Genomic DNA, 11,499 nt, shown 5'->3' on the forward strand with positions numbered 1-11,499 from the left:
CTCTGAATATTTTGAGCTGTCCCTCTTTACATTATTAATATTGCTAATAATAGCAAGAATAAAAGCAGCTAACATTTATGGGGCACTTGTTATAGGCCATAAAGCAAATTTATGTACATTTAGTATCTATAATAATCCTATGAAATAGGTAACATTTTTATCCTATTTACATAATAGGTGACTTAGATATAAAGAGGTTAAGTAACTTGCCCATACACATAGCTTGTAAGTGGGAAGGCTATTTAAAACAAGGCAGTCTGGACTCCAAAGCCATAACCATTATCTATACCACGCTGCCTCGGATCCATTTAAAGAAGACGTATCCACAAGTTGCCATCTGGGCTATGATCAAATGTGCTTCTAGTGCACTCATATCTCCCCCAGACAACGAATTTAAGTCATGCACAAAATGCAAGAAGGAAAATAGAAAGTAGGAGGGAAGAGAGAGAGAAAGAAGGGTGGGTGAGAACGGAGACGAAAGGAAAGCTGAAGGTTCTGGAAAGTGAACACTAGAACACAGAATCTGCAGGCAATCTATACTTGGAAGAGGAATTTTTTTTTTACACCTTCCCACCTGAGAATAGCCAAAATCAACACCTAGCAGAAGCTAACCCTAATAGAAAATCCACAGTGTCTCTGGCCTAAAGAAGGAAAGACAGTGTTCAAGGCAACCACAGGCACTGAAAAATGGATGATGAAATCCCCAAAAACAGAGGGTCTGAGAAAAGACATCCCAAATTCTGTATATTAATACTGTCCCACTTCCTGCTTGATCCATCATCAATGCATGCACAGGAAAGACTAAAGAGAATACAGCTAAAGATGAAAGACCTGATCTGACTTGAGAGAGAAATTACTCTTTGATCAAAATCCTCAACACTCTTTGGAGGGATATAACAGAATTCAGAGTCTCTACAGCATAACAGTCTCAATGTCATGATAAATTCATGACATTACTTAGAATATAAAGGATCAGGGAAAATATGAGTTAGTCTCAAGGAAAAAAGCAAAGAAAAAGAACTCTTTTTCTTTCTGGTTCACCCTTCAAACATGTGACCCAGATGTTTGAATTAGCAGGCAAGGATTTCAGAGCAACTATTGTAACCATGTTAAAGAAACCATTACAATTAACCTAGAAGATAGACTCACGAAGAATGAAAAGGTTGTAAATGTCAATTGTAAATGTAGAAACTTTGTGAGGGACCAAAGAGAAAATATAGAAATGAAAAGTAGAATATCTGAAATTAGAAAGGCAGCCTTGCTGGTACAACTATCTTCCCCAGAGAATTCTTTCTCTGATTCTATATGTAGCAACTTTTCTTCTGTTTAGTGTGACTGATAACCAACTGCAGATACCCACCCTCTCACTCAATATGTCCTTTCTTGAGTGTCCCAATGTCTGACGCTGGCATTTATGACAATATCTCCATGATGTGATTCCTACTTTACTCTCACGCCACTACTCTGACTAATATTTCTGACTGATCTAACCCTGGATTGCTTCAGTTATGGCTTCAAAATATGTCCCCAATTATGTGGCCTTCCTTCTTTCAAAGGACGAAACTGATTCCCTTCAGCGTGGACCAGACTTAGCAACTCATTTATAATGAAGAGAATATGACAGAATAGTGAAGAATAGATTCTGAGAGTAGGTCATCAAAGATATTCTCAAATAAGCTGTCCATGTCATACGGACCTTCAAGCATCCCTACACAGAGATATATTGTGGACAGCATCCCATTCCTCCTACCAATAGCCAGCAAGAGGTCCTCTGCCAGTAGTCATGGGTTATGGATAAAATCATGTCTCCCCTTCCCCCCCCAAAAAATGACTCCCCCCATAGTGTCTTGGAATCCTAAGTCTTATTACCTCAGAATGTGATTTTATCTGAAGATAGAGTTTTACAGAGATAATCGAGTAAAATTAAGTCATTGAGGTGAGCCCTAGTTCAATATGACTAGCGTCCATACAAGGGGGTCAAATTTAAACACAGACATACGTGGGGAAAACAGCAAGTGAAGACAAAAGTGAAAATTAGAGCAACTATAAACCTACAAATGCCAAAGATTGAAAGCAAGCATGAAAGAGATACTTCCTCACAGTTCTCAGGACAAACCAACCCTGAGGACACCTTATCTTATACCTCTGGCTTCCAGAATGTGAAACAATTACTGTCTATTGTTCTAAGCCTCCCAGTTTGGGTTCTTTGTTATGGCAGCTGTATGAAGCTAATATATGAGGTATGTGAGCACTTTGGAAGCAGTCCCCTCAATCCCATCAAATTTTCAGATGATTACAACTCCAACCAATATTTTGCCTTCCACTTCTTTAGATGTCCTATACCACAGCTGTCAACTAAGTGATTCTTGAATTCCTGCCCCATGAAAATGATAATATAAATATTTGATGTTTTCAGTATTTTTATGAACTAAATTGTGTCCTGAAAGGTTGAAGAAACTAAAACGTAAAGGATAAAACTTGATTCTATAAAGTCTTTCTTCTAGTTCTGTTAAGTTACACATTTCTGAAGTAAGATTAAGTTTTGTTCTCCTGGGACCTGAAAATTGTGAAAGCATAAAACAATTCCCGCAACTGCCCATTAGATGTGTGTCAAAATCTCCCCTGACCACCTAGTTGCTCAACGAGAACAACCCCCTTTCCTCAGAAACCATGCAGTCCCGCACGTACACACCTCAGGGCTTAAACCAATCAGTTTAAATATATACCCATCTTAGTACTGACCAATCACCCCCACCTGACCTGTTCCCGCCAGTGAATGTGCTAATTATGTTTTAGAGTTGTTATTTGATTTTCCCGTGGTATGTGATGATTTGCTAAAGGATGCTATGATGTATGTAAAGTCCCTGCCCCCTCCAAAGAATGTATATAAGCTCTGCTCAAGTTGTTCCTGGGGCTCTTTGTTCTTTGCTCCTCTGAAGTGAGCTCTGAGCCCCAGCATGCTGGACCCCCAATTAAACCCTTTGCTGTTGCATGAGACAGTATCTTGGTGGTCTTTTCCTCCGACGTTCGCCTGACCTTTACATCTGGAGGCCCCAGCGAGATATCCGGCAGCGGCGGACGAAAGACCCCAATGGACTCCTCTTGGGGTAAGTAAGGCGCCTCTTTCTGGTTTCGGGTTTCAGGTTAGGGCTTGGCAAAGTGGCTGCCGGTGAAGAGCGTGAGCTCTCTCCGACGGTGGCTGACAGACGTGTCACAGAGCCACAGGCCACGTCCCTGGGGGACGTTCCAGAGGACTCGGGAAATCGAGGAACAGTAGTATCCTTGACTCTGTTATATTTTGCTTCGGATTTGGTTTGCCAGCCCATCAGGTTTTGCCAGCTACTCAGTTCTGGTCTTTGTCTCGGACTCGTGTTGAACGTTTACTGTTTGTCTTTATTGTCTGTGTCGTTACTTTCACCGTTTGTGTATCTCCCATTATGGGACAAAGCACTTCCACGCCTCTGTCCCTGACCCTTGATCATTGGACTGAAGTCCGCTCAAGGGCCCAGAATCTTTCTTTTTCAGTAAAACGCCGGACCTGGCAGACTCTCTGTACTTCAGAATGGCCCACCCTCAGAGTCGGATGGCCCCCAAAAGGATCCTTCCACTTCCCTCTAATCCGAAAAGTAAGAAATATTGTCTTTCAGCCGGGACCACGTGGCCACCCAGATCAACAGCCATATATCTTAACCTGGCAGGACCTCTGCGAATCTCCTCCTGAATGGGTGAAGCCTTTCCTTGTCCCTGCCCCCACTCCTACCCCTTCCCCCATGATCCTATCACTCAAACCCTCTGCTCCTCCCCCTCTTCCCTCCATTCTCCCTGAGTCACAAGATTTAACTTTACTGGACTCTCCTCCCCCTCCTTATCCCCTGCCCTCGCTCCCCAACCCCCAACACACTCCAAATGATCCTCCCACCGCTGACTCAGCCTCTCCACCGCTGGAGGCAATTGGGCCAGACCCGTGCCCTCCAGAGGACTTCCCCGCAGCAGCCCCAGCCCCTCCTCCCCTGGAGGAAGCTGGGCCGGCTAAAGGAACCCACCAGCGGCTAATGATTGAAAACCCTGAAGCTGTGATCCTCCCCCTCCATCCCTACGGGCCCATGATTGATGATGGCCATGGGGGAGAAATGCAAGCCTACCAGTACTGGCCTTTTTCCTCTTCAGACCTATATAACTAGAAGAATAACAATCCCCCTTTTTCTGAGGACCCCACCCGGCTCACAGGTTTGGTTGAGTCACTGATGTTTTCACACCAGCCCACTTGGGATGACTGCCAACAACTCCTGGGGACTCTCTTCACGACAGAGGAATGAGAGAGAATCCTCTTGGAAGCCAGAAAGAATATTCTCGGACCAGATGGGCGACCAACCCAACTTCCCAACATCATTGAAGCCAGCATCCCCTTAAACCGACCCAACTGGGACCCTAACACCTTTGAAGGTAGGGAGCATCTGTCCACTTATCGCCGGGCTCTAATAGAGGGTCTCCGAGCGGCCGCCAGATGGCCGACTAATTTGGCCAAGGTAAGAGAGATTATCCAAGTGCCTAATGAGTCTCCCTCTATGTTTCTAGAGAGAATTATGGAAGCATATAGGAGATATACTCCTTTTGATCCTCAGGCAGAGGACCAAAAGGCATCTGTTGCAATGGCCTTCATTGGGCAGTCTGCCCTAGATATTAAGAGAAAGTTACAACGTTTAGATGGATTACAAGATATGACCTTAAGAGATTTAGTCAGAGAAGCTGAGAAAGTATATTATAAGAGAGAAACTGAGGAAGAGAGGGAACAGAGAAGAGAAAAAGAAAGGGAACAAAAGGAGGATGAAAGGAGCAAAAGGCAGACTAAAGCATTGGCTAAGGTCCTGGTCACAGCAGCAAATAGGCCAGAAGTTAGAAAGCAAGGAGACAAGAAGGGATACCTGGGCCCACGCCAAAGGCTGCCCCTGGCCTCAGATCAATGTGCCTACTGTAAAGAAAAAGGGCACTGGGCCAAAGAGTGCCCTAGGAAGAAGCAGCCTGCCGTTCTGACTCTAGAAGATGACTAGGAAAGTCGGGGCTCGGATCCCCTCTCCGAGCTCAGGGTAACTTTTGAAGTGGAGGGGACCCCAGTAAACTTTGAGGTGGATACAGGGGCAGTATACTCAGCCCTTAAGACCCCACTGGGCCCCCTATCAAATAAAAGGTCTCTGGTTCAAGGGGCTAATGGCAGTAAATATTGGGCTTGGACAACTAACAGGACTATGGACCTAGGAAAGGGAAAAGTCCACCACTCCTTCCTAGTAATCCCAGAATACCCGGCCCCATTGATGGGCAGAGATCTGCTTACCAAACTCCAGGCTAGAATAACCTTTAACCCTGATGGTCCCCAAGTGGAGTTTCTAAATCCTTCAGTAAAAACTCCCATAGTCACGGCCCTGACTATGTCAGTAGAAGATGAACATCAACTCTTCACCCTGCCCAGGACTGATCAAACAGGCAAGCTACCCCAGAAATGGATGATAGATTATCCTGATGCCTGGGCAGAAACTGCTGGGTTAGGTCTAGCCATAAAACAACCTCCAATAGTAGTAGAATTAAAAGCCTCTGCCTCTCCAATCAGTGTTAAACAATATCCTCTAAGCAAAGAAGCTAAGGATGGGATAAGGCCCCATATTCAGAAATACCTGGCTCTTGGGGTCCTAAGGCCCTGTCAATCGGCCTGGAATACCCCCCTGCTACCAGTAAGAAAGTCAGGAACTGGGGACTACCGTCCTATTCAAGACCTAAGAGAGATCAACAACAGAGTGCAGGACATTCACCCCACGGTACCTAATCCATATAATTTGCTCAGCACTCTGAATCTGGAGTGGAAATGGTACACTGTACTGGACTTAAAAGATGCTTACTTCTGTTTGCCCCTACATAAGGACAGTCAGTTGCTGTTTGCTTTCTAGCGGGTAGACCCAGAAACAGGAACATCTGGCCAACTAACCTGGACTAGACTCCCACAGGGGTTCAAAAACTCCCCCACTCTCTTTGATGAAGCCCTCCACAGGGACCTCAACGACTTCAGAACTGTACACCCCGAAGTCACCCTACTCCAATATGTGGATGATCTACTACTGGCAGCCGACACCAAGGAGAACTGTGAGTCTGGGACCCAAGCACTATTATCCGAGCTTGCTCAGCTTGGATATAGGGCTTCTGCCAAAAAGGCCCAAAGTTACCAGCAAGAAGTAATCTTCCTGGGCTATTCCCTTAGGGGCGGTAAACGATGGCTCACTGAGCCCAGAAAACAAACCGTTGTGCAGATACCGCCCCCATCTAATAAGAGACAACTCAGAGAGTTTATTGGGACTGCCGGCTTTTGCAGGTTATGGATTCCTGGGTTTGCGTCTCTGGCTGCCCCTTTATACCTGCTGATAAAGGGGGATGCCCAGTTACCAGCAAAGGGGGCTATTAACCTCGGCCGGGAAAGAAATAAAGAACAAAGATGAGATTCTCCGCCTTCTCTCAGCAGTGCAGGGCCCTAAGGAACTAGCTATAGTGCACTGTCCAGGGCACCAGAAGGGAAATGACCCCGTGGCAGTTGGAAACAGAAGGGCAGATGAGGAAGCTAAATTGGCAGCCCTAAACAGAGTAACCCTGTTAACTTTTTCCACACCGGGGGAACAACAATCAGGAGACTTGGCCACGCCGAAACATTCAGGCAACTTATCATCTGAAGATACAGATACAGAACTCTGGGACCCCACAGAGCCAAGTTTACAATTTCAAAAAGCCCTACTTTATGTCAAAGACGTACACCAGCTCACCCACTTAGGCTCAAAGAAGTTACAGGCATTCTTAAAGGACCAAAGAAAGGACTTTCCGTTGACTGACTCACAGAGGAAAGAAATAGCTGAGCAGGTAACCAGAGCTTGTCAAGTCTGCCAATTAGTTAATGCTTATCCATCCAAGCTTCCTGCAGGAAAGCGCCTACAAGGAACCAGACCAGGACAATTCTGGGAAGTGGACTTTACTGAAATTAAGCCAGCAAGGTATGGACTTAAATATCTCCTAGTCTTTGTAGATACTTTTTCAGGATGGGTCGAAGCCTTCCCCACGAAAAAAGAAACGGCTCAGATGGTGGTCAAAAAGATCCTAGAAGACATTTTTCCAAGGTTCGGCCTGCCTAAGGTAATAGGGTCCAATAACGGACCGGCGTTCTTGGCCCAGGTAAGTCAGGGATTGGCCAGGACCCTGGGGATTAATTGGAAGTTACATTGTGCTTATAGACCCCAGAGCTCAGGACAGGTAGAAAGGATGAATAGAACCATCAAAGAGACCTTAACGAAATTAAGCTTAGAGACCGGCATAAAAGATTGGACTATGCTCCTACCTTACCCACTGTTTCGTGCAAGAAATACTCCCTCCGTCTCTTTGTGTAACCTCACCCCTTATGAAATTCTCTATGGTGCCCCTCCTCCAGTAAGGGATCTAACCCCAACTCTGAGACTTAATGATTCCTTTCACACCCCCTTGCTTGGCAGACTTAAAGCTCTTGAAAAAACCCAGTGATACCTGTGGAAACAGTTGGCCACTGCTTACCAACTTGGAGATGAGGGAACCCCACATCAATATCAAGTGGGAGACTTCATCTACGTGAGACAGCATCACGTGTCATCCCTGGAACCCCGCTGGAAAGGACCATACCAGGTGCTGCTTATAACACCTACAGCGGTGAAAGTGGATGGGATCGCTCCCTGGATCCATGCCTCCCATCTCAAGCCTGCGCCCTGTCCAGACTCTGACTGGAAACTGGAACAAACTGGTAACTCTCTCAAGTTGCATGTCCGTCATGTGGATAGGGCTATGGATTCTTCCCCTGACTACCAGCAGTCCTAATCCCCATCAACCTGTTCAGCAACAATGGCCCAATTGGAGACAGCAATAGACCAAGACTTAAAGACATTAGAAACCTCTATCACAGCTTTGCAGGAATCTTTAACCTCTCTCTCTGAAGTTGTTTTACAAAACAGGCAAGGGTTAGACCTCCTCTTTATTAAGGAAGGAGGCCTCTGTGTGGCATTAAGGGAAGAATGTTGTTTTTTTGCTGACCATACTGGAGTTGTAAAAGAATCTATGAGTAAATTAAGAAAGCGCCTTGAAGAGTGCCAGAGAGAGAGAGAGAAACCCAACAAGGGTGGTTTGAGTCTTGGTTCACCCGGTCCCCCTGGCTAACTACACTCCTATCAGCCCTAGCTGGTCCTTTAATCATCCTCATACTGTTGCTAACTGTAGAACCCTGTTTGCTTAACCGTGTAGTTTCTTTCCTCCAGGCTCAGATTGGACAAGTAAAACTTATGGTAATCAGACAACAATATGCTCCACTGACAGAAATGGAATGTGAAACCCCTCAATAGATATGATTAATTACTTTTAAGATTAAAAGTAGTCAGAAAAAAAGAGTGGGAAAATGAAAGGTTGAAGAAGCTAAAATGTAAAGGATAAAACTTGATTCTATAAAGTCTTTCTTCTAGTTCTGTTAAGTTACACATTTCTGAAGTAAGATTAAGTTTTGTTCTCCTGGGACCTGAAAATTGTGAAAGCATAAAACAATTCCCGCAACTGCCCATTAGATGTGTGTCGAAATCTCCCCTGACCACCTAGTTGCTCAACGAGAACAACCCCCTTTCCTCAGAAACCATGCAGTCCCGCACGTACACACCTCAGGGCTTAAACCAATCAGTTTAAATATATACCCATCTTAGTACTGACCAATCACCCCCACCTGACCTGTTTCCGCCAGTGAATGTGCTAATTATGTTTTAGAGTTGTTATTTGATTTTCCCGTGGTATATGATGATTTGCTAAAGGATGCTATGATGTATGTAAAGTCCCTGCTCCCTCCAAAGAATGTATATAAGCTCTGCTCAAGTTGTTCCTGGGGCTCTTTGTTCTTTGCTCCTCTGAAGTGAGCTCTGAGCCCCAGCATGCTGGACCCCCATTAAACCCTTTGCTGTTGCATGAGACAGTCTCTTGGTGGTCTTTTCCTCCGACGTTCGCCCGACCTTTACAGTCCCACCATCTCTGAAATAAAATTCACCTATGGAAGCCTATCCAAGCTTAAAAACAGACAATGGAGAAAATCTCTCTAAACGTAAAAAACATATTTGGAAATAAGCAAAAAAGAATGATAATTCAGGATGCACAATAAGGCAAGCCACAGATGCACCTGAACAAGGAAGGGTGAGGGAGGGCTGGGGGTGTAGCTCAGTAGTAGAGCACTTGCCTAGCATCCTCCTTTTCCTCCCTTTCTGTCTTCTTCTTGCCTAGCGTGTGGGAAGCACTGGGATTCAATCCCCAGCGAAGAAAAAGAGGGAGGAAGAGGAGGAGGAGGAGATCATCAAGAAGAAGAAGAAGAAAGAAAGAAATGGAGGAAAAGAAAGAGGAAGGGTAAGCAAAGTTTTTATTCACAAATAGGGAGAGAGTCACATAAACTGCTTGGAAACACAGTTCATTGGTCATGGAGACTGAGGCAAGAGCTGGTGTCAGCTAGATAGCTGTGTTCTTATCTGAATTGTTGCAGTCTCAAAATTTTAAGATAAAACTTTGTTGCATTAATCTGTGTATACACTTGTGGGGTGTGCAGAACAAGAAGGATTTTTCTGCTCTTCAAGGGCAATAATTTGTCTCAGTTATCATTTTAAATTCATTACAGTTTCAGCATAGAGTAAGAATTCAATAAATGTTTGGGGAAAGAATCTGCCCCTTTAGTTCTATCCTCAGGCAGTCCTACAACCAAGTCTTATCTCCGACAACTTAAAGAGGCAATTAAAATTAAATGAGTTCATAAGGATGTGGCCTAATCCCATATGACTAGAGTCCTTAAAAGAGGAAGAAGAGGCTGCAGGAATGCCCGGAGAAAGCGCCATGTGAGCACACAAAGAGAAGATAGCCATCTTCAAGTCAAGGAGGCCAGCCTTCAGAGAAACCAAGCCTGCCAACAACTCCATCTTGGACCAACAGATTTCAGAGTTGAGAAAATAAATTTCCATTGTTTAAACAACTTAGTCTGCATCCCTACTGCAACCACTGCGTTGTGGCATCCCTACAAGATTAATTATGCTACAGGGTTTGGAGATAACTTGTCACATAATAATAGGTAATATACTTTCCCATTCCATCCCCCAATAAACACATACTTTCCATCTCTCTTCACCTCCCAAACTATCTTAACAGCTTAGCTCCAAAGTATGTAAATGGGAACTTGAACAAAATTTCTCAGAACCAACTTAGTGTTCTGAAGTTTGATTCCCTCACAGATTATAGAAAGGACTGTGAAAAGTCTGTGGCAAACAAATCTTTCCATCAGTGACCTCTGAGTTTTAAGAGAAAGCAGTATAGGATGACAATTAAGCAGAGTGTGACCCTGATTGACTTTAGACTGTGACCATGTGACCATGACCAAGACCATGAGAGGAAGATGAAATGAAAAGAAACTTTTGTTTCTAATCCAACTGAGAACTCGGGTTCACAAACATAATCACTGCCTTCTGTGCTTTCCTTAGCTGCCTGCATCCACCTCTGATACAGACATTGTATCTTAGGACATTGTGACCCCTCTTGCTCTTCAAGAGCAGTGACTTGTCTCGGTTATCCTTTTAAATTCATGACAGTTTCAGCACAGAGTAAGGATTCGATCAATGTTTGGAGAAAAGATCTGCCCCTTTAGTTCTATCCTCTGGCAGTCCTAAAACCAAGTCTTTAAAGAGGCAGCACCGAGCTGAGAGCCTTGCTCATTAATCTAGTTCCCTTAAGAGAACTCCTCCGTTGCTCCTGACAAAGCCAAAGTCTGACCTTCCAGACAATCAATTTTACCTTCAACTTGCAGCATTGATTGACTGGTAAGCTCTTCACCACTTAACCCTTGCCACTTCCTTTCCCACCACCATGGCTGTGCTCTGCCTTGTATTTTCTAACCATAGCATAGTACCCAGGCATCCCATTATCTGCTCTCCCTAGCTGGCCTGAATCATCACGCAGATTATAATCAAATCAGTGGCCCCCACCATCTCATCTATCTGACTCCAGGACAGATTGAATAGACAATAATTCAGCAAGCTGTTTAAAGGTTGAAAACCTGCATTTATGATTTGATGACTTTAAATCTTTTACTTTTGGTTCTCTGAAGACCCGGAGTGTATGGTGAGTCAACTATGCTCTTTCAGCTGCCTCTCCAATGCTGAAAGGTCAGGCTGCAACAAAGTGACCCTCTGTTAGAGTGGAGAAAACCTCCAAAGCCTCCCCCACCAACACCTCAGCTATGGTAATCAAGTACATGAAGGTATTCCTGAAATTTAATTAAACTTTATTTTCCACAAAGGCCTGCTTCCATCCTACTTCAATAATTTTGGAAATGTCAACATACCTCCTCTATCAAGTGTATTCCCCTTGAAGTTTGTTTACATTCTCCCCGCTCCCCCCAACATTATGAACCAAAGAAAAAATTCTCAGTTTATGTTAATAAATCAA

General features: G+C 44.4%; 1 protein-coding gene and 1 long non-coding RNA gene across 2 annotated transcripts; both read left to right on the forward strand.

Moving 5' to 3' along the window:
• The first annotated feature begins 3,437 nt into the window (after window positions 1-3,437).
• On the forward strand, window positions 3,438-6,479 carry LOC131424295 (uncharacterized). Its single transcript, XM_058580427.1, is given in 3 exon segments — window positions 3,438-3,882; window positions 3,949-5,807; window positions 5,937-6,479. Coding segments are annotated over 3 exon segments (2,847 nt in total).
• A 545-nt stretch (window positions 6,480-7,024) lies between these two features.
• LOC124094884 (uncharacterized) lies at window positions 7,025-9,430 on the forward strand. The gene is made up of 3 exons (XR_006852359.2): window positions 7,025-7,200; window positions 7,515-7,795; window positions 9,301-9,430. It is a non-coding gene; the product is annotated as an uncharacterized LOC124094884 (long non-coding RNA).
• Window positions 9,431-11,499: the final 2,069 nt, after the last annotated feature.

The sequence above is a fragment of the Marmota monax genome, unplaced genomic scaffold (assembly GCF_021218885.2).
Source record: "Marmota monax isolate L192 unplaced genomic scaffold, Marmota_monax_Labrador192_F-V1.1 WCK01_AAM20220418_F8-fsc00040, whole genome shotgun sequence".
Taxonomy (NCBI): domain Eukaryota; kingdom Metazoa; phylum Chordata; class Mammalia; order Rodentia; family Sciuridae; genus Marmota; species Marmota monax.